Here is a 24,403-nt window from a genome sequence, read left to right on the forward strand (position 1 = left end):
GAAACTCAGAATATTATCTTTTCCTCAAAAAGCCTCCCCTTGCGGATTATCGACAAAGATAGCAAGAGTCCATAAAGCCCAAGCTTTAAAGTACAATTATTTTTTAACAGCCGAGTATAATTTTTCTAAATTCACATCGTTCAACGAGAGAACCATGAATGCTTCGAAGAAAAATGAGTGGTGGAAGGAACCATTTCTACCGGGTATGATCTCATCTCACAATGATCGCTACCGTTGGGCGAACAGCCAGGTCTAATTTAAGTCTCCAGGTCAACCAAGATCATTTTCAGTTGATCATTTTCTCTTTACTTAAAAAGAGAAAAATTAAGGCAATAACCTCCTTAAGGACATATTTCGTTTTTCAAGTACATGTAAAGCTATCAACGAACCAAATTCTCGGAAATTAAGGTACACAATAATAAACGCTTTTTAAATAGTGGCAAGCAGTTTTTCGGAGAAAAACATGTCTATGTGCACCTAACGTTACGTATGTGCTAATTAGTGCGGTAGGAGTATGTTTCTAACTGAGGTGATGAGGAAATATTCAAGGTTCGTGAAAAATATACAATAAATACTGCTATTTTGACATGAAGCAATTCTGAGCCTTAGACCTCTTACGTGAGGGTAGATTTTGAGGATGCGAAAGAGTACCTTCAAAGGGTAAACATTGCATATCATTACGACTTTCTGGGAAAGAGAAGTCATCCATAAAACAGCTGCATCTACAATTCTCGCCGCGAAGGAACATCTCAAGGCTATTTCGAGGAGAAAACTGGTAAGATAATCCGAACCTTCCTTATATCAAGGCTACAATAGGCCGGGAAGAATATCAATCATTATAGCCTTTGAATGTACATTTACCAATCAGCCTGGCAATCGAAGGACGATTGCCATGGCTCGCTCTATCCAAAGCGTTGAAACTCAGAACATTAGCTTTCCTCAAAAAGCCTCCCCTTGCGGATTATCGACAAAGATAGCAAGAGTCCATAAAGCCCAAGCTTTAAAGTACAATTAATGTTTAACAGCCGAGAATAATTTTCCTAAATTAAGTTCGTTCAACGAGAGATTCATGACTACTTCAAAGAAAAATGAGTAGTGGAGGGAGCCTAAACCCTTACAATGTTTCTTCAAGTTTCCTATCAATGGAAAAAGGGACAAATGCATACCTTTCTCGTTGGAAAATGCTTTCATCCTCTCGAAATCGATCTTTTCTAAGTGGTTCATTAAGAAAGGAAACCACGATAGGAGATATAGCGATGCTCTCACCGTCGTACTCCTTCTAAAAAACCGATACCAGCGCTTCTACAGAGGCTTCCGAACGTGGCCTTTGGCTATAAAGATCCGCGAGATCCTTGGTCCTTTTGCTTGGGAAATACTACTCAAATTCCAAGTCTCGTGTTATCATTTTGCCATTTCCCACCTGGGCATTCTTGTGGACCAGAATTAAAATATTGGAGTTAGCATATTGGACATTCTCGGAAATTTGGACCAGTGGAAATAAACAATCGGCCATTTTTCGAGATCCTTGGTCCTTTTGCTTGAGAAATACCACTCAAATTTCAAAGTTTCTTCTTTTTATTTTTTAATTTGCGCACATTGGCATTTTCGCGGACCAGAAATAAAATATTAGAGCTTGCTTCAGATCAGGATCATTTAAATATGATCGCGCATAGATTGTTCATGGACCAGCGTCGCATTTGTCTAACAAATGTTTACGTTCGTTTTACCGCTATTGCGATGTCTGAGGTGGTTGTTCGATTAGAAAAAGAATGCCAGCTGCTTTAAATTTTTCCACCCCGGCATAATGTAATCCTAAACTTAGAAGTTTATTGTTTGAGATAAACGTTCTGTGGGAGCAACTGATTCAACGTGTCACAGTGCATGAATTCAGCTCTTTCTAAGAAACTGGGGTCCATCTTACTGTGTTGATCTGAAGAATATTTCATATTTCCCCATTCAAACTGTTGCTTACGCACTGCAAACGATTATTTCGAGGCTACATCTGCGGGAAACTGTTAATTAGTCGAAAGTGTTTGTCATATCAAGGAATTGCAATTGAGATGGTATATTAATATAAAACCTAGACGCATATCTGCGTGACCTCGGGCTTACAACATCGCACATCTGCAGTTATCTTAGGGAACTACCATTGTTACTGTCGTCGCACAATTTCATCATTTTCGGTCACGAATAAGTCTACTTGTAATTATTTTTGTCTGCTGGAGTGTAATGAATGTTGTTATGGCACTTCGAGGACTTTTCAGGCTTCTACGAACCCTGAGTAGGTAATGTATTTGCCTTTCACTGCAAGGAGAAGGGAATTTTTCATCTATTATTGGTACCAAGTCATAGTTTGTTGCCAAATGTTCACCCAAGGAGAGTTGTCAGAAATCAATAGATTGAATTGATATTACTGTTCAATAGTTCATATTGTTTTTATTAGAAAATTCTCTTAATATTGAATACTGCTGATGGCCACAACAAGAGAAGCAGGGGTGTTTACAGTTTTAGTTATTTAGAGGCATTTGACTTTCATTGCATACCGAGAGGGAATACACATATTTTGACCTTTTTGTGGGTTTAAAAATATATGTCGTGCAAAAACCTGAAAACCACATCAAAAACCCTGTGTATTCAACTATTACTTCTTACAAGATTTTCGAGAATTGAGTTGCTGTCAACTTAATCAGACAATATTCCTTCAATGTAACCACTTTTAAGATCTAAACTTACTTCAGTTCCACAAACGTCAGATTTTAGCAAATCATCTGACAGTAAATACTTGTCCAAAGATAAATTTTCGTAATCTTTTGCCATACTGAATAACATCAGAGAAGGTGTTTGAATTCCAATAACTACATGATTTTATTGCGGAGTAGTAGAGTGAATGGACAGCCACAGCACAATTCACATTGAACTTTCTGGTTTCACAGGCATGACTGAAAATGGGCACTATTTTGAATTTTATCAATTTTAACCCCTTTCAACTCAAATATATCATTGTTATGTATACTCCGAAAATAATGTACTAAGATATTCAGTGATGATACCTCAAGCAGCACACATGTACCTTGAGAATGGCTTCTAACATAAATATCCCTTGCATGAGAATCAAATATTTTCAAGCCAACACTGCCTTTACAATAGATAGCAACCGCAGTAGATCCTATTGTCAAGACAAAACTGTTGAAATTTTCAGATATAAGTAATAGAAAGGCTCTATCTAAGGAGGTACAGTACTGATATCCTTCTATTGTAGCTTCTTGATGAGTACTGCCGGTATAACATTCACTGTATTCAAGTTCATAGTCAGTCTCCAGCACATTTAAAAGTGTGGGTAATTCTGTCTGCGCTAAGAATGATTGTCTGGTTAACTGAGACAAACTAGAATACACGGCAACTGATTTCCAATATTGATTATTGATGCCAGATCATTAGCAGAATAGATTCCTTGTTTGTTATTGGAAATCAAAGAGCATAAACTCATTGCAACACATTGTTGTCCTGAATTTTGTTCAAATACCAACTCAGTAGCTTGGCTATAAGGTGCCGTTATTGTTTGCTACGGTCAATGTACATTGGAGTAAGACCAGGGTTTTTCTTTATATCTGAACTCAGTTGAAATTTACAATTGTTTGATACGTGTGTCTGACTCTTACAAATACACATGGGTCTATTACAAGAAAATATTGATAAATACCGACCTGCTCTATACTTCAATTTACTTATCTTTTGATACACCCTCACTTTTTTAAGTGAGTCCTTTTTCAACACTAGTAAATGAGTAGTTTGGTAATCTATGTTTATTTACTAGCTTATTAATGCATTGAGTTCCTTAATTTATTGCTCAGCAAGGACGAAACAATACTTAAAGCTTTCAGTTCGTTACAAAAACAATGTTATGTCATTCAGTTTGCTTTCCTAGACTTTCGTATAAAAAAAGGTGAGCTTGAAATACTACGTTAGACACCAAATTTTGTGAAAGATCAGCTACATTAAAAGAACATGAAGATCTCTTGTAAGAGAGCCATTCAATAAATCAGTTTTACTCTTCATAGAAAACAGCATTATATAACATCAAAGATTGATTTGAATAAACAAGACTTCAAACACACCACAACTAGAGGACATCTTTATCAAACATGAGCATATCCCAGAATGATCCCTACCCCTTATGCAGCCAAATGAAACCAACTTTATCGATGGGTTCATCTTATCTAAGTCTCTAGGTCAACCAAAATATTTTTCAATCGAACTAGATCCTCTGTATATAAAGGGAAAACATAAACCAGAAGCTTCCATGGGAACCTAGTTCGTTTGTCAAGTAGAGCTGTCAACCAACAAAATTCTTGGAAATTGATACAAAATAATAAACTTGGTTAAACAGCATATGCAGGTAAATTTTTCTGCACGTCACGTTTACGAGACTGCTATTAATTTTCCATTGGAGCTTGTTACTAGCTGATGTGATGAGGAAATAACCAATGATTGTGGAAAGTGTACCAGACATTCTGTGATTTTGACATGGCACAATTCTGAGCCTTAGACCTCTCTTGTGGGGGCAGATTTTGAAAATACAAAGGAGTCCAATCGGATGTCAATTTTGCATATAATTACGACTTTCTAGGTAAGAGAAGTCAACCATAAAACAGCTGCAAACAATCAAATTTTAAAAGTTATAAATCACAATTCTCACCCCGAAAGAGCATCTCAGGGCTTTTTCGTCGAAAAACTGGTAAGTTAAACCCAATCTTCTATACATCAAGTCTCTAATATAATAGAGTATCGGTAACTACAAATGTATAACCTTTGAATATATTTTCGCCTCCTTTTTGACGCTTCGAAGAACGATTGCCATGGCTCGCTCCATCCAAAGCGTTAAACATGGCAACATTTCTTTTACTTGGAAAGCTAGTGCTCCCTTAATGTAATAAACTTTTTATGAATCCCAGAGGCCATGCTCTGAAGTATAATTTGCTTGTAACAGTCGAGTAAAAATGTTTCCGAAATTCAGATTGTTTATATTGGCAGAGAACCAAGAACACCTTCAATTAAAGTAGATGGTAGAAGAAGTCTGCGCCCGTTTCAGGCTTCTTCAAGTTGCTCATCAATGTAAAAAGGGACAAATGTAAAGGTTTCTCGCTGAAAAATGCCTTAACCCTCACGTGATCGCTTTTTTGTCAGTGACTCATTGATCAAGATGAAAGCGAAAAGAGAAATTGCACCCCTTCCACAAACCCATACCAGAGCTCGTGCAAAGGCTTCTCCTTAACATGGCCTTCGGTCTCAGAGTGCAATGCGAGTAGATAATTTACCAGTCCTCCGACTTATTTGAAAACTAAGAATGAAAAAACTCCGAGTCAGCTTTCCACGCCACAGGAAAGAGGATAGGAGAAGAATAAACCAACATACTCGGAAATTTTGGACGGACGAATAAAGACAATCGATCGTTTTACCCAGCCGAGAGATCTCTGATCCTTTCGCTCATAAATCACCGCTCAAATTTAAATCATTTACTTAACTATTTTATCATTTACCCATTTGGTGCATCTTTCCAGACCGTAGATGAAATGTACTCAGCATGACTGTCATTCGAACAGGAAATCGTAACTATACTTTGATCATGGACCTCTTTCAAATGTTTACCTATATTTTACGGCTGCTGCCGAGCTCGAGGTGGCGCTGCAACTGGAAGAAAATAGCTAGCTTCCTTAAACATTATCCTCACCGGCATAACATTGATTTAAACCCAAATTTGCCTTGTCAGAAAACCGTTATGTGGGAGCAATTGATCGCACGTCTTGAGCAGATAAGTTATGAAACCAGCCCTTTCTAAGGTTTCCACGCTGCAAATGATTTTTCGAGGCGACAACTTCGGGAAAGAAGTTAATGTTATAAGAACTGTTTGTTAAATCAGGGTAATGCGATAGCTATAACCAAGATTTTAGGTTCTTAGGAGAATTTAGTCTCAACTTTGGATCTTACTTTAGAGACCTAAGAATCCGTCACGCTAATAGCACTTACTGAGGTTATGTAACAGATATTTGAGTTGATGTTACAAATGATAACAATGAAATTAAGGTAAAATATAATAACACAGGAATTTCCGGTCATTGTCGATTCTTATCTATTGATTTAGGTTACATTTGTCAAAATCACCACGCCTTATTGGTCATGCAACATGATAACAAACCGTTTCCGTCACACCCTCAGAAACCTGATTTCTGTCTTTCCATCTCTAGTCTCAAAACGCTGAAACAGGCCTATGGATAGTTTTTACTCGGTAATAAACGATTTATGAACTTTTCCAGTACATCGATACTATGAGGCACGCATTCCATTTTTTCTTTAAAATCGTTCATTTCATTTACAGCAAACATGTTGCCTTACAATCACTCACTCTAATTTTCTACCACTTGTCAATCCGAACACTTCTTTAGTTTAGAACCACAGATAACTTTTAATTTTCTTCCCCGTCATTAAACGTATTTAGCGGACAGGACAATAAGTATGGAATACTTATTCGATAGCACGTTAACTTTATTTGGTAAATCCTTTAGCTACAGAGAAATTACTTTCTATAAAATTTTCTACAAAGTTTTGTTCCGTCTGGGGTTCCAGGTATCTCGAAATATTAAGCTGGATGCATTCACTTTTCAAGCCGTGACACGGCGCAGGCAATTTTTTTATTTGAACCTTAAGTGGAAAACGTGACACCAGTTCAATTTGGTTTACACCTCATGCAAATGAAAATTGAACATGCGTAAACGAGATGTTTTCTGGAAAGAAAAATGCGCTTAAAAACGTAAACATCAGTAATGGAATAGCCTTTCTTCGAAGGAGCTTCAACCTTCAGTGCGATCCTTCCGAAGCAGGTTTATTTTACTTCAAACTTGCATGGTAGGAGAAATATATTAAGGTTGTGTTGATTATCTTTAAGTCAGCGATCCAAACTCGATTTTAATCAAAGCAATCCAGTCTTTCACAGCAACGGGGTCCATTTTTGGCTTGACGAACCGACCGCTTTGTTTAAATTGCGAACATCTCGATCGTATTTTGAGTCGTTTAAACCATTTCTTATTGAAGTAAGTAAAACTGATACAATTTAACAGTAGTTATATCGAAGATTAGTGACGTAACATTTTCTTGAGCATGCATATCACGAACTGCGTCTTTTATATTATCGCAACTGCTTGACTATTCCGGGAATTCATGATGACCATTTCTTAATCTCCATAGTAGGATAAGTCCTCCTCGATCCTTTCTGTTCTTTCACCGCGGTTGTTTCACCTACTCACAGAACATTAAGAATAGCAAAGATAGATCAGACGAAGAGGCAAACAGGAGACGCACAAATGAAAATAGCATCTCCATGTTTAGCTTATCGCAGAAGAAAGTAGAATACCACCATGTAACTTCATTGGTCGCTCAAATGAGATTTCTCGGAATGCAAAGAAGCAAACAAACGCCGTCTGACTAAACGCGTCTGTAGTTCACTTTGTTTTCTGAATTACTGGAATCAAACGATTCCCGCGTACCAGAGACTAAAGGTGGCAAACTGTAAAATAATTGAACTGTTCCTAGAATCATACATTGAAGCGGTCAACAATTTGTTTCGTTTCTGAGAATTTTCGAGTTTCAAATATGCTTCAACCCACTAACGCTTTCATAAAATAGAAAAACTCCGAGTCAGCTTTCCACGCCACAGGAAAGAGGATAGGAGAAGAATAAACCAACATACTCGGAAATTTTGGACTGACGAATAAGACAATCGATCGTTTTACCCAGCCGAGAGACCTTTGATCCTTTCGCTCATAAATCACCGCTCAAATTTAAATCATTTACTTAACTATTTTATCACTTACCCATTTGGTGCATCTTTCCAGACCGTAGATGAAATGTACTCAGCATGACTGTCATTCGAACAGGAAATCGTAACTATACTTTGATCACACAAAAATTACAACAAACCATTTTATTGCCGTGAATAGGAGAGAATTAGCTCTTTAAGATCTCTTTATACTCGGAGGCACCGTGAACGAGGAGCGATATATTATATCCTGTTTCCAAACCTATTCTGGGTGTGGTACCAAAAAGTTCTACTTTTCTCACAGTTTAAGTGATGCTTGTGATAAACTAGAAATAAAAATGCGGATGGCTCTCTTGCCTCTGTAATTGAAAGTTTGTTTGCCCTTTCTGTGTACGACTGCTTTGGCACTCTTGTTCTATCGTGTCTTTCGTTACTTCCTGATTAAGATGAAGGATCACGAGACATTAGATTTACTCAGTAACAAACCCGCCACCATGACTCGTTCAATACTCCTTTGCATCGCCAGAAGCTGTGTAAATTATAGTACTGGTTGACTCGATTAGCCCACTCATAAAGTATTTTTTTCCACGCCATAGGTAAATAGATATTGAAAGATTAAGCCAAGCCCTCTACCCGAGGTATTCTTGGGAAGTTATGGTTAACGATATATAAACAATCCATGAGTTATTCTTTCTAAGATGTGCTAAAAAACCTCGCTTTGTGATTTGCCATATGACTATGTCAGTGTTTTTCTGCTCAGGGAGTGCCGGTATAAATTAATCGGCAATTTCCATTATTCCAAAATGAGATATAAAGTAATGAGTGTAGTTTGGATAGGTTAGCGAGACTTCGATTTTCGACAAGCGTCGGGTTTCTCACCACCTCACATAGCTTAAGGTCGGGCTGAAGGTATCTGTATGGTAAACATTAAAAGCCCAGAATTTTAACATGCAATTGTCGCAATGCAAGTCTTGCTCACCTAGTTCAATCAAATTGCGACCAAAAGTTCATTGAAAAAATTCTTGGATTCCTAAACATTTCGTTTTGAATGGCACAGTTATAATTAGTTAAACAATTTTTAAGACAAATGTCGAAATGAAGGATCATGCACTGAGATTTTTACTTAAGTTTCACTTTCTCTTCTACAGTGATACGGCAAGTTTCATTTTTAATTTTGTTTATATCCCTTGCAGTTCAGCACTTTTTGCTGTGAAATAGATATATCGAACTCACAGAGTCATCATGAATGTAAGTATAGTCACTAGAATAAGATGATCAGTATGCCGAATGCTTTCGATGAACGTCAGATAAATCATCATAATACAATGCAATATTTTATTTGTTATTTTACAATGAATTCTTGTTCCCCTGGCTCCGCAGATAGCAGTGCTAATCGAGGCGGGCCAGGATAATCAGTAAAAGAAGAGGAAAATACACATATTAAAAACTACAGATAGATAAATAGATGGTAAATAAGTAAAACAAATTAAGTATACGGAAACAACTATGTGATTAATTCAAGTCGAGAGCGCATTATGTTGTGAGAGGTGAATATATAATATAAAATGGATAAGGTAGGATGGGCGAGACAAAGGTGATAGCTACTAAGAGTATTTATTAACTTTAGACTCAATCGATTCTAAGTCCTTGTAGGAGTCTTCAGATTCTAATATATTGAACAAGATCGTACGAACTTTCCTTTTAAAGATAAGTTTTGGTAGTATTCGGAGCTTAGTTGGTATCTCATTGCACAGTTTTGCACCGATTCTTGAAAACGATTTCGTTCAATTTCAACTTCTTACTTCACTTTTTGTCGCATAGCGTCAGCAAAATCAAACCGTAACCAAGGCTATACCATTGTGCATTCCTAACAACATGAAGTATGATACAAGGACAGGTATGCTGCATAAAACTGGAGAAGCGCGTCGCAACTTGTGCATTGTTGATGAAGCAGTAACACAATTGAGAAATATCAAAGGTATGTTACATTCATACAAACTCCAAATAAGTAACCACTTTTAACAGCCCCCTAACTCTAATTTCTCCGCCATCACTGCATCGTTAGCGACATACTCCCATTATTGCAAGCTTTCTCTCCAAGTAAATTGAGTTTTTATTTCATATCTTTTTGAGAGTCGTTTCCTTTCCCATTCCTGTTCTCCGCATTTAATGCCCCGGTCGATTTTCTCATTCTCCTCCTTCTCTTTCTTCTCCTTCCTTTCTCCGCCTTCTACTTTCCCCCTTCTCCTCTTCTTCTGTTTCTTCATCTTCCCTTTCTTCTGCTTCCTCTTCTATTCCTTCTCTTCCTTCTTCTCCTTCTCTCTTTTTTTTATTGTTAATCCTGTACATCTTTTTCTCCTTGTTCTTTTTTTTTTTTACTCTTCTTTGTTTTTGCGAGAATCACAGACAGCGACTGTACACATTTGTCTCTTGGCAGAACGTATAAGTGTTGTGTCAATAGTTGGTCCATGCAGAGATGGTAAATCATTTATTTTGAGTGAAGTGTTTGGTCAGCCAGACGTTTTTCCAGTGGGATATAAGATGGATCCTGAAACGATGGGAATCTGGATTTGGATTTTGCCAGATACAGTTAAGGTAAAAGTACACTTTCAAAGGGGATGATGGTTCTCAGTTTTTATTTTATTTTTCATCAAATTCTAAATAAGTTAACTATGATTAAAGGTATTATAAAAAGTCACACACAAAGAACCATTATAGGAAACTTTACGATTTAGGATTTAAAACATTTTCTGTTAGTAAAGTGTCAGTTTGACATATCAAACAAAATAATGGGAGATATCTGCATTAAATTACTTACAGTCTAGAATATTGAAATTATTTGAACACTTAGAACATTTTGACATAAGTTAATGATTACATGGCAAAAATAGTATGAGAACCATTACGATATTCTAATATTTGATATATTCATTTTCTTTCTATTCGATTAAGGATCACAATGGTCGCGACTTAAGAATTGTGTTATTGGATACAGAGGGAACTGAATCCGCAGATGCCAAGGGACAACATGATAATCAAATCTTCATTTTGACAGTTTTATTGGCTTCGGTGTTGATTTACAATTCTAAGGGAGTCCCTAAAAGAAATGACCTTAATCAACTGAAGTATCCTTCTTGTGACAAAGTGGCAATATTATTTTTAAATGGACCTTTTGTTCATCAATCTATTGTACTTTCTTGTTACTTGTTTTCGCGGGAACTTAATTTAACGAAATGAAACGGGCATATTTCGCGGGGCTTTCATTTCGTGGCTTGGCAAAGATTTATATCTCAAAGGAACTCAATTTCACGAAATTGTTCAAATACTGATCTGCATTCTGCGCACAGAATATAGCTCAATTGGTTAGTGCACCAGATTGTGTTGTGCGGGAGGTCGAGGGTTCGAAAAGCCCCCACGGGGAGTGGTCAGTTAACCTATGTAACCTATGTAACCATTAACAAACAGTTCGTCTAATGAACTGTTACAACTGATTTTGATTTTCAATGATACTGAACAAACTATATGATAACAAAACTTAACTGTAAAAAGTTTGAGTTGTTCCTTTGTAATGAAGCAGAGCTATACAAAATTGTATGTTTGCAGGCTCAATAGTTGACTACGTAGCTGATGAGAAATAATTAAGAAGTATAAATAACTAAAAAGTATCAACGGCTTGCCGAGACGAGTTGCAAGAAGCTAGATAGAATAGTTTACTAGAACTACAGACACGCGCGCCAAGAAATTAATATCGAAAACATGGACGAAGTAACTATGTATTAAATATTATAATAAATATTAAATAAATACAGATTACAGAATTATATGGCCGAATAATAAATTCCGCATTTTTTAAAAAATTCTTTGAAAACTCTCTTACGCAGGTTTTTATATCGCTATTTTCCAACAATCGTGAAAAACGTGAAAATCGTGAAATTGAGTCCGGCGAGAAATAATTAACAGTGAGGCAGTAAATTTACAAATTTACCTTGACATGATTTTAGCTACATAGTAAGACTGTCCACGCAAATTCAGGCCAGATCAGATACCAGAACCAGGCGTCCAATAAAAAACGAGGACGCCTTCCATCAAACTTTCCCGCATTTTATTTGGCTCCTGAGAGATGTCATGACTGATCTACCAGACGACTGCAAGGACATAAGGGATTACTTCTTGACAAGGGCAAGGGCAACAAAAATAAATTTTTGTTTTAAGTCTTAAAAAGGATCTCCCCCCAAAGAAAAGGTAGAACAAGGGTGGTAAGGAGATCAGGTATCAACTCAGCTATATCGTTCGGCTAACAGGTCAATTTTTATTCCGCCAACTTATGACGTCTTCCGAGATCTAGAGCATATAAGAGACCGGGCAAAATAGAGTACATTGATTGAGTAATTTGAATACAGTTAGTATATAAAAGTATCGTCCCTTATACTTCATAATTTTGAGACCTATTTTCTTATCCGAAGCATTTAACCTTTTTTTTTAATTTTGCTATGACTAACAGGATCTGTTTTCATTGCCATCATTTCAGGTTTTCAAAAGTGAGGAAGCATCCAAAATCGATCAAAACCATCATATTGCTGAAAGTATTCTACACTATTTTTCTGGTTTTGGCGCTTTTTGTCTACCACCCCCGTCTTTCAACAAAGAGCACATGAAAGACATTAGGAAATATTGGGATAAACTTAATCCCGACTTCTTCTCTGAGGTGAAGCAATTCAAAGAATTACTAATGTCCATTATGGGTCCTAAGAAGAGCTGCAACGAGGGGGAGTTCGTCACTGGGGAAGGTATTTCAATTTTATCCTATCGCTTAAAAAAAAGAGTATAACTTTAATTTCTTTAACCACAATATATACCATTTCCATAGAAAATTTACGGCTGATATAATATCTCAAAATTACTCATGGATTGGTTTTCCAATGTGAGTCAAAAGGAATGCGTGTCAGCCTTTGCATCCAACGGCTTTCAAATTGCATCTTGCGAACGGATTGTAAAATATACAGTACACGAGAGAAATGAGCGAAAGCACAATTCTTTTATTCTTTGCCACGATGAAATGTCATAATAACAAACTTTTATCTGGTTGGGAACGTTCTGGAACTTTTTTTCGTTCATTGCCACGAAACCTTTTTAACAGATGATTTTCCAAAGGAGAGCTTAAGAACGAAGTCGAATGGCCCTTATCTACGTACATAATTGCATAGTGTGCAATTATGTAAACCAATGACGAAATTCGTGTCTGATTCCTGCATGTGATTTAAATTAAGCAGTCGGCATTAGTTTATCATTTAGTGTTTTCCCTTTCCCCCAATTAAACAGGCCTGGAAACCTTAACAAAACTGTATGTTGACGCCATCAACGATCCCAACAACGTACCGAACGTGCAGACAGCTTGGGAAACGCATGTGCAAGGAAAGCGCCAGAAAGCCAAACGTAAAGCGCTCGTGGCTTATGACAACAAGATGAAGAAAGAACTATCGAAACTTCCCTGTGATGGAGAGAAAATACTGGCGAGCCACGAGTCTGCATCAAGCGAAATGATGGCCGTGTTCAGTCAAGAAACCGATGGCATTTCCTCCGACCGCATCAAAGTAGACTATGAAGAGTTGACGGTGAGATCGATGACATAAAAAGTTAAACTTTGCGGGTCTCCTTGTCTGTTTGTAACACTTGTATAAGATTCAATCAGTCGTTGTTCAAACTGTTTAAACTGTTTATTCTGAAAGGTTTTGATTTTTTACGAGACGCTATTCTTTTCTGTTTCTCGTCGCTGCATTATACGTGAAATAGTCATACATCCTTAGTATTAATTAGCTGCTATATTCAATCATCTATCCTCCATATATATATATCAATGTATGTATCTTTCTATATATCTATCCACCTTTCATCTTCCTGTCTATTCATTTGTCTAATTTTTTCCTATCTATCTATCTATCTATCTACCTATCTATCTACCCATCCAACTATCCATCTATCTATCTATCTATCTATCTATCTATCTATCTATCTATCTATCTACTAGTTAAAACTGATTACCAATGAAACAGCTTTGCATACACAGAGGTGAAGTACATGCAGGTAGTCAATTAGAATCTTAGCAGTGTTACCCTTCAGCCCTGGATTTTCTTAGTTTTTTTAAAAGATGATTAATAGACTCCTGTTTTATTTACTTTAAAAGCTTAATCGTACAAGCGAACCTACGGCATCTGGAAATGACGAAAGAACAACCCCTATAACGAAGTTACCATAATTTATAAAAAATGTATTGCTAATGCTTTTTTCTTCAACAGGACAAAGGGCTTGAAAAGCTCAGTGGATGGAAAAGCAAGAATGACAAAATGACCAAAGAAATCTGTGAAAAACTCGTGAGAGAGCTGAAGAAAAAACATTTAGATCCAGTCCTTGAACGAGTTCGTGGACCACAAGGAGAAAAAGTGTCTTTCAAGGAGATTGACGATGGATGTGGAATTATCGAATTGGAGTACAAGTCTCATGCAGTGGGTGCCATGGAGGTCCGTGCTAAAGTGTTTCACGATTTTCATCAGGTAAGTAAAAGTAATGCTACCTGTTAAAGAAAAAAGCCTTGATAAAAATGATCGTTTTGTTGATCTTAGTCCAGAAATCCCATGTTTGAAAGATACTTATTTATCTTCTTTATTTATCAATTTACTTATTTCGTTATTTGTATATAGCTTTATGATTATTTAATTCATTTGTCGACAGCAATTTCAGATCGAGAGAGATCGATACAAAGAGCTTCTCAAGAAATTAAAAGATTACAATGAAGATCTGTTAAACATGCGTCTCGCGGACACTATGAAAGAGGAAGAGATAGAGCGACTCCGGGTAAATAGTCATCCCTAATGCCTATTTGAAAATTGCATCCGTGATAGAGAGGGGAGAGAGAGAGAGTTTATTTTATGAGGGTGACATTGACTGACGTTATTGATGAACTTATGACCCTTAAAAAAATACAAAACACAAATAATGAAAAATACATTGGCAATAGATATTATTTACGATAGAAATAAAAAAAATATATTTCTAGAATTTGATAACTGGATAAATCGATTTAAAACGAAGAACATGCAGACATCCATCTATTGTAATTAATTTTTATCAAATGGTCCCTTTGTCTTCTAAGAATTCAAGTTGTTTCTGCATATGAAATAAGAAAGAGAGGTGGCCATACCCTTTTCGAGAATTTGCGAAAGGACGGGTAAAATAGATATCAATAGTTGTTGATATCAATTCGTGCTCCCCTTTTGTGCAGTGGTTTGACTTAAGCTATTTTCGAATGATTGTTGAAACTGTTGTTCGATATTGAAAGACACGAACTCGAGATTTACTTGTCCCGCTAGTACGCAATCTTCATTTATTTTGGAAGGAAAGCTACCTATCAACTATAAGAATAGAATATCATCTTACTCAATGACTGCCATGAACCTTGAACTCGCACCTGAAATATATTTTTTGTCGTTCAAATGTAGACAGAGAAAGACTACTTGATAAAGCAGAAGAAAATTCAAGACGATAAGGTAAACAGTTCAGAAAGTTGAAAGTCCTGAAATATTAATTTTGTTTTTTGTCTATCATTTTAGTTGTCAGTTCAACCAAATTGGTGTCTTTGTGTGTTCTTCGGTTAGTCAAGTTATCATCAAAGAATAACTATACAATTAAAATTATTTTTGGATCGATTACCTAATGACTTATAAATGATTATCCCACTTTCTCCTCGTCGTCCTTAAAATCCTAAAATTTCCTTGTGATTGCGCGTTTCTGCCTGTACTGTCCCTTTATTTATTTACTACAGCCCACATCAAAGGCACCCTTAAGGTGTAAGATATTAGTCGCAATAAGAATAGACAAGTAATGCTTCATTAGGAGTCTCATTAGGTTGGCTTATTTTCTGACAATAATCTCCTCAGTGAACCGTGTAAGTTAAGTATATGCCAAATTTATTTCCTCCATGGGTGGAAAAATTTAAAGCTTATCTTCTTTCTCTCTTTCGCCAGCTACAAAAATTAGAAGAAAAAAAGTCCGCTGAGCTTAAAGAGAAACTTAAAGAATTCGAAGCAAAAGAGGATATGCTCAATAAAAAAATCCTTGACCTGGAAAAGGCAGAAATGGAGAGAAAAATTTCTGATTTGGAAAAAGAACGCGTTGAAGCCAAAGAAGAGAGTATGCGATGGGAAGGAGAACTAAGGAACTTAAAGGGCGAAATTTCTGATTTGCAAGAGCAATTGAGACTTGCAAACCGACCTTGGTGGAAGAAATTGTTCAAAATTGATGTCGAAAGAAAACCTAGCGAGTAATCTTGAAAACTGCAAGGTTGTGTTCGTGTTGATAAGTAAGGAGTAGGATCTGAAGGAAAAGAATATATCCGTATGGACGAGAACCCACGGCAGGGTTCTAGTTAATTAAGGAATGGTCTCATTTGCACATTTAGAGACGAATGATTTAATTGCACTGTTAGGAAACTCGGAAATTTCAATGTCTATTTACAGAAAACTTGGACATTTTCATGTCTATTTAGCGTTTGATCCTGGAATGATAGAACACGTACCTAAAGATTATTTTATTGTGATTGTTTAGATTTTCAAAAACAGTTTTAATCAGGTTTTAAATGAAGAATCGATAAGGGTGTAAGTTTTGAAAAAGGCCAATCTGTTGTAGTTTTTCTGGCGAAAAAAAAAAAAAAAAATGAACCAAAACATTTCGGTATTTTCTGTCAAGTTTTAACGAGGATTTATCTATTCACAGACTGCTACCACTTGCCGCAGGTTCAACCTGACTTTGATTTTTCATGACCGTCGAATTATGATTGGTTAATGTTAAAAATACTATCATCCAGAGCATCTTTTAAGAAAAAATAAATCAATCAAGAAGCAAAAAACAACTTTCTTCTTTCATTTTTCATATCATGGGAGAGAAATACTTAACAAAAGCAAAACATAACATTCCCCGTGTCGAAAGAATCGGGAGGTTGGCAGAATTCTCAAAGGCAATAATGTAAACTCTAGACTGCTTGTCTGGTTTTGTACAAATTTTTCCAACTCTCCCAAAACCCTCCCCCCCCCCTTCCCCCCTCCCGCCCAGTCGTGTTGAGATGAGAATATACAAACACGGAAAAAAGTTCTCTGTTGCTTAGGTATTCTTCGGTTGAAAAATGATTATTACTTCCTATTTCTTCATTTACAGTATTTTCAATGTTTATGCAAACCCTTATCTTAGCAACTCCAAGTTTTTCGGTCGCAATTTCCGGAACGTATTAAGAGCAAATCCGTGCAAAAATCATACATTGCATGACAAAGTTAAAAAATTAAAATTCGCTGCTCTTTTGCATACAAGTAGCCTTTAGGAAGTATACAATTGCTGTGCAGTTTTTTCCTTGAAAAAATTATTTGCTTCCGAACAAACGAAAACGTTTCGTTTTCAGTCCCGAGATCGATTTGGCGACACCGAACAGGTTTAAAATAGGTCCTGATTCACTCGACTCGTGTATCACAAAAACTGCGCTGGAAAATGCCAGCATAGTTCCAAGTTGTTGTACAACTATTCATAGTCTAAACACCGTGACTTCATAAAGATTAGATTAATTCCAGTATTCAAGAAAGACAAAAGCTTATGGTTCTACCGTGTTGCCTAACACAATAGGCGAAAACAACGATAATTTTGAGCCTGTGCCTTTGCTCAGAATTTCGTAAGAGTACGGATGATAATACTAGAGTTAATGATCTTTCAGAATATGTAAAGTTTAGCTTGGGGAAAGGAATTTGGAGTTTTTCACAATTTTTCGAAAATCGTGGAGAAAGACATAAAATCACGCAATCCTGTAGTGTACATGTGACCATCAAGACATTGATAGAATAAAAATTAACACGACTCCGATGCATATAGCAAAGTAAATATAATAACACTAACTCAAATATTATATTCTTAGCTGTTCATACGAGTCCAGCGTTCTTCTGTTTTGCCGTTTTCTCCATTCTGCGGTCTCCCGTAAGTTCAGGACATCTGTACCGTCGCTTTATGTCGCGGCTCGATCAAAACGGCTGCTATTAAAAACGTCTAAACTTTGCCATTTGTGTTCCTTGTGTGCTTGATACGGCGTGTTGGTGTTCTTTGCGACAAAATTGATTAAGGCACTGATCGAGCGGACTATTTACAGCCTATGTTCAGAGTTTTCTGCCATCGATCCAGTTCGTCAGTTATCTGTCTGACAAAAGGCTGATAGTTTGTAAAGAAACTGTTTGGGGCTGCTTCGGTGGGGGTAACGAAATAATTTCAATATATCAATAAAGTTGAAATGGTAAATTGGCCACCTTTACGATTATAAAAGCTGACGTTTCGAGCGTTAGCCCTTCGTCGGAGCGAATAGAGGAATTTTGGGTTGTGTGAGCTTTTAAAGGCAGAAAATGGAGCTACGTTATTGGTGGGAATATGGCAACGAGAAAAAACACGAATAAATTAGTGGAATGAAAAGCGTTCGTTGATACCTGTAGGATTTAGACTGCCGGTTTGAAAGATGAGCTTTTGTTCAAGAGTTTTACGGCTTTCCGGGCTACCTAAGTGTAAGGAAAGATCGCATATTGCCATATGTTGCTTAGAATGATTAGGTAAATTAAAATGTCTAGCGACTGGTTTCGATGTGTCCTTGTCATTCCTCTCCACGTCGCGAAGGTGTTCTCGGAATTGGTCGCCTAGGTCTTCTGCCTGTTTCGCCGATGTAAATCTTTTTGCAATAAATGCAAGTTATGCAATAGATTACTTTGGCAGGGGTGCAAGTGAAGTGATCGGTGATCTTAATGGATCGTTTGGGTCTCGACATTTCCTCAGTGTTGTGAATGAAAGGACACGTTTTGCATCGTGCACGACCGCATTTAAAAGTGCCTGGTTGGTCATTAGTCTGAAAAGAACTTCTGACCGAAAAAGTGCCTATGTTTTTGTCGCGTTTGAATGAAATGAGCGGAGGCTGCGAAAAGATAGTGCTTGTCTCTGGATCGTTTTGAAGTAGTTTAAAGTTTTTAAGAATGATGGATTTAACTGAGTGGTTGTGATGGTGAAACGTAACAGTGAATGGAATGCAGTCGGACTCTTCCTTTTGTGACGTTTGTAGTGCTGAATGTCGATCAATAAGTTAGGCGCGGTGGTAACTCGCTTGAACGACAGAATCAGGGTAACCACGTTTATCGAAAAACTGGCACATGGACTCTGATTTGGGGTGGAAATCAGAGTCATCACTACATAAACGAAGAAGTCTTAGAAACTGAGAAAAAGGAATGGAATTCTTATCGTGAAAAGAATTAGACTTCAAAGTTTCAATTGAAGGCAACGGTTTATGCACCAGTGTATATTACAAACCTACAGACTCGCATAATTACTTTTTGTATTCGTCTTCGCATCTACCTCATGTAAATAAGTCGGGTTCTTTTGGCAATAATTTTTTTTTCTTATGTGTTAGAAAAAAATTAAAATGTTATTCACCAGCATAGGTCGGTCCGTATTAAGAAAAACTGTGCCCTCGGTCTTGAGTACCGCCTGTGGCCACGGTCTCAGGCGGTATCTAATAGCTCAGGCACAGTTTTTCCCAATGCGGACCGGCCTATACTGGTGAACTATATGTATTGAGCGACGGTCCCTTATTTTCCTGCAGGAAACGGAAATGGGTCTGTTGACCTTTGACCTCATCAAAGATTCGCGCCAAAATTTTATACGACGCGTTTTACTAGTCCGCGTTTTACTAGTCCTCGTTTTACTAGTCCGCGCTTTACTAGTCCGCGCTTTACTAGTCCGCGCTTTACTAGTCCGCGTTTTACTAGTCCGTGTTTTAGTAGTCCGCGTTTTTCTAGTCCACGTTTTACTAGTCAGCGTTTACCGATCCGAGCTTTAGTAGTCCGCCTTTACTAGTCCAGTCCAGTCCAGTCCAGTCCTGTCCAGTAAACAAAATACCGTATGCCAAATCGTTTGTATCTGGCGCATATCAAACCCATTTGTAGCTTAAATGATTGCCAAAAGAACCCGAATGATTTAGGGCTACAATTATGAGTTTAATCACGGGAAAATCCTCCTTGAACTTAACAATTTGATAGCGAGTGAGTTATAAAGAAAACAAAAGTTATTCAAATTAAAGAGAAAGCTTTCGCCGAAACATTTTTATTCGCAAAGGTAATTAAAGGCTTCCGGGCAAATTTTGAAACATCTTTTTGATAAGTAACTGTCACGATGTGACACCTGTCAATTGAAAAAGAAAGAAGCTTACGCCAAACAGCAGTTCTGGTGTGACAAACACACGCGAGTCACTGATCATGCAGCGATTTTCTCGTAAAAAGAAAAACTGTTAGAGATCTTACGGAAAGTAATTTTTATTTCCAACGACGATTAATCTTCGAAGATTTACCTCTGTTCCGTCTTAAAATGTCACGGAAAGTCAAATTGTAAGTGAATGCAAATATGTGTTTTGGACTTGTCAGTCTGCTTGTTTGCTTTCTGTAATAGCGTGTGTAAATCGGTTTTTCTTCCACGGAAAAGTTGAAGTCAATGAGACTCTTTCTACCTAGACACAAGGAGATTTAATGCGACTTTTATTCATCGAATTCCTGCGTTTCTGCTGTGAAATTTACGACGAAAGTGTTAAAACTGGAAAACCTCAACCTTTACTCTTTGTATTAGCCAACGTTCAGCAGATTTATATGTACACTAATTCTTTCACAGAGCCTTTCATGCCTCGGGGCGCTTTCCATTTGACCAAAAGTTTCGAGATTTCCGGTCCGAAATCGAATGGAACGGAAAAGTTCTGGAATAAGTTTTCGGAAATTTGGAATACGTTTTGAATGTGTCCTCTTGAATACGGTTGGACGCGTTGCATTCGGCCTCTAAAAATATCGACATTTTGAGCCGGTGATTTTTGTTGACTGGAAAGCGCCCTTGTTAAGTTACTCGTGCCGCTAGTAAGACTACGACCCAGGTAGGGCGTTCTAATATTCACATTCATCTATTACTGGCAGCGGTCCAAAAGCTCACGTCTGGTACTAAAGCTATTCATTCTGCTTATCTCGAAACTCAAGAAAAGCTGCTGAGTAATCACTGTACCAGCTGATTCAGCAGACTCAAGTGTGGGTCGGTGTGCCTAAGGACTTAAAGTAAAATACATGTTCGCAGAGCGTTAATTGTACTGATATTGTACATTTGAAACAATGGCTTTGAAAGAATCAACCCAACTAGTAAGCTATTTGATACTCTTGTCGAAGAAGCTAGCCAAGTAAGAAGTCATTTATCCCCCTCAAATACGGTCGGGTTCAAAGCCATCAATGAATTACATGTTAATTAAATTTAAGTAAATGACTTCTTCTTATAGACGGCCTAAACAACACTTCCCTGTTTAGCTATTGCGGATCAGTAAGGTACGTTAGTAATCCGTTAGATTTGCCGACGGGGCGCGGTCATGTTAAAACGCAGACTGCGGACCGTGCAGACTGTGAAGACTGTGCAGACTGTAGTTTTTTTTTTTTTTGTACTTTTCACTTTTTTTTCACTTTTTTTAAACTCTGATTTTCACCTTGACCTTACTCTTTTGGTAACATCGGAACAGTGTCCAGTTTTTGGACACGTAACGTAGTTTTATGAGCTTATTTCGAGCTCAGGTTACCAAGCAACAATCTGAACGAAATCTCAAGGCTCAAAGTTATCGAGCACGTGGTGAGAGGGAGATCGACGAGGGAAAGCAGTATTTGAGTTTGCCCTTGTGTTGAGATGAATTTTAGCTTTGTCATATACTTTTGTTGACTCCTTTATTTCTGTATTGAGGATGGAAACCAGCGACTGATTTAGAGTTCAGAAATGAGCTGCGTGGACGAAGCAAATAATAATGCCAGGATCTTCACAACACGACCCAAAGAACATAAAAATAAATAAAGTGCTGCAAGCTAAACTCGACTTTTACTCGGAAATAAGATCGTACCCATACCCTTGCACGCAATGTTTTTGATAGGACATTGCCATAAAGTTGAAACATTGATACATACTTTTTTTTTTAGATTAGATTTCGTGGAAAGCTCCTCTAACTAAGAATTTTCATCAAAAATTAACGATAAGTGTTGTAAAACGAAGGAAGGCGTTACCCAAGCGCAACGAAACGTGACCTGTTATCCTAAATTTAAGAATAGATCAATTACAAGGTTGTTGTAGAGCAGAAATATGATCCTTGTGACATGCAAAAATGTGCAAAGTGTAATCTTAACAGAGCAGGATTTACGTAAGTAAATGGAGTAGGACAAAGCAGTATGCTCACGTTCGAATGAAGGTGTTTACTACTCAATGTAGAAAGGAAACTACATGCCTTCCCTAGCATATCTAATCACGTAAAAACTAGCCACCAATACGTATACAAGCACTGTGATTTAGCAAATGAAGTTTGATGTAATCAGGATTAGAGTGTGCGCGAGTCAGACTCCTTGTTTAGGACCCCAAAACGGCCAAGTCCAGAGTTAAACAGGCAGTCGGCACTTATATGTTGGCCACAAAACCTTCCCTGTTGTAACAATAGGTAAATATATAGATAATCATGGGTGTACTGTATCGAAGGGTGAAGTAGTAAGTAACCAAAACTTCCCCCGACTGCACCGTCTGCACGGTCTGCACGGTCTGCGCAGTCTGCAGTCTGCGTTTTAACATGACCGGACAGGGCGCGGGTCTTTTCGCAGGCAGGGAGTTCAGGGTTTGCATTAGATATTTATTCCATACTTTTACAACTCCAATTTTCAACCAATTCCTGCAAAATAGCCATATAGGGCTGCTTCCGCTTGCTGGTTATAGAAGAAACCTCTAGTTCAAGCAAAAAGAACAACAACAACAACAACAGCATTTATTTAAACCGATAAAAAATTCAGCAAAAGCTGATGTGGTCGTGTACGAACAATAAAACTAAATTCCTAACTAATTACAATAAAACTAAATTCCTAACTAATTATAAGAAGACAAATGTAAGATTTCTACATATTTTCAACAATAAAAATTCTACATAGTACATCATTATAATATACGTGGCTTAGAAATACACTTGAGTGACTTTTTAAAAGCGTCAACGTCTTGAATTGATCTCCTTTGATTTTCCAGAGCGTTCCACCGAGTAATGACTTGTATGAGCATGATTTCTTGACCATATCGGTCTTAGGTCTAGGTAACTTAAATGTCATTTTCCTCCTGAACTCGTAGCTACTTACGTACTTTTCAAAGCGACGGTTCATAGGACATGGTAAAAGACTATAATAAGCCTGATGCGCTAAGATTAGTAATCGTTTCTCATACATAATCTCTAAGGTATTCCATTTTACTGTGGCAAGAAACTCCTTGCTTGGAGTACACCAATCCAAGTTATATATTATTTTCGCCGCTCTAACATGTATCGATTCTAAGCTTGAGAAAAATACTCGACCACAAGAGCCCCAAACTAACATACCATATGTCACAGACGGCAGAATAACCTTAAAATAGAAATCAGTTCTTGCCTGTAAATTCAACTCCTGCGTATATGACTTAGCTAATTCCGATACATGATGATCCCATTTAAGAGCATTATCTATCTGAACACCTAGGCATCTTGCAGAAACAACCTCCCCGACAACATAATCACCCATCTTAATAGCTTGTTTTGGCCCAGTAAATTTTCCGCGTCCACCAAGCAATATATATTCCGTCTTGGTGGGATGTGAAGTGAGACAGTTCTCGCAACACCATGTATATAGCCTTGCTAGTACTTCATTCAACTTGGAGGCCACCAGATCATAGGTCGGAGCTGAGACATAGACGGTGGTATCGTCTGCGTACATGTGAAGCTGTGGGTCACCATCTATTCCCTCAGTGATATTGGGCAGATCATTACAGAAGATGGAAAACAGGGTAGGGCCCAGCACCGACCCTGGAGGTACACCAAAAGTAACTGGCATAGCTTGAGATTGACACCCATTAATCGTCGTTACTTGCGTTCTTCCAGAGAGGTAATCCCTTATCCAACACCATAAGTCCCCAGCTACACCAAGACTTTGAAGTTTTCGGAGCAGAATGGAGTGGGGAATTGCGTCAAACGCCCTACGAGAGTCTACAAAAACCACGCCTACAACATGTTTCTTGTCGATCGCTTGTCTCCAGTCATCCGTAGAAGCTCGGTGGAATGACTTTTTTTATACGCCCACTGGTGAGGGTTCCCAAGTCCTTGTTCAGTGACATGCGTGGTAATAGTTGACGCCACCATAGACTCCCTCAGTTTTCCTGGTACACTTAATAGCGAGATAGGCCTGTAATTTTGCTTAACGGTTTCATCGTCACTTTTATAGAGAGCTGAGATGTTTGCAGCCTTCCAAGTAGCCGGTACACTGTTGCAGGTGGCGCTTACTTGAAAAACAGACAATATGAGTCACCTGCAAACTTTCAAAGTTTTGGAGCAACTCTGTCGGGCCCAGAGGCTTTATCGGCTCTCAACTTAGCCATCGAACTAACAATAGCCTCCTGCGATAAATTTATGTTCATAACACAAAGCGCGACGGTAGATACATGAACGTTACTTTGTGTCGAGTTGGCATTCGGCAATTCGTT

The 24,403-nt window shown here is 37.7% G+C and overlaps 1 protein-coding gene across 1 annotated transcript; it reads left to right on the forward strand.

Moving 5' to 3' along the window:
• The first annotated feature begins 530 nt into the window (after positions 1-530).
• On the forward strand, positions 531-17,860 carry LOC111320512 (guanylate-binding protein 6). Its single transcript, XM_088755407.1, has 12 exons — positions 531-775; positions 9,004-9,058; positions 9,632-9,788; positions 10,248-10,405; positions 10,763-10,935; positions 11,812-11,989; positions 12,339-12,597; positions 13,130-13,422; positions 14,104-14,358; positions 14,537-14,659; positions 15,304-15,351; positions 15,829-17,860. The coding sequence occupies exons 2-12, from the start codon at positions 9,053-9,055 to the stop codon at positions 16,126-16,128; spliced, it is 1,950 nt and encodes a 649-aa protein (XP_088611533.1). The 5' UTR covers positions 531-775; positions 9,004-9,052; the 3' UTR covers positions 16,129-17,860.
• Positions 17,861-24,403: the final 6,543 nt, after the last annotated feature.

This window comes from Stylophora pistillata, chromosome 3 (assembly GCF_964205215.1).
Source record: "Stylophora pistillata chromosome 3, jaStyPist1.2, whole genome shotgun sequence".
Classification (NCBI taxonomy): Eukaryota; Metazoa; Cnidaria; class Anthozoa; order Scleractinia; family Pocilloporidae; genus Stylophora; species Stylophora pistillata.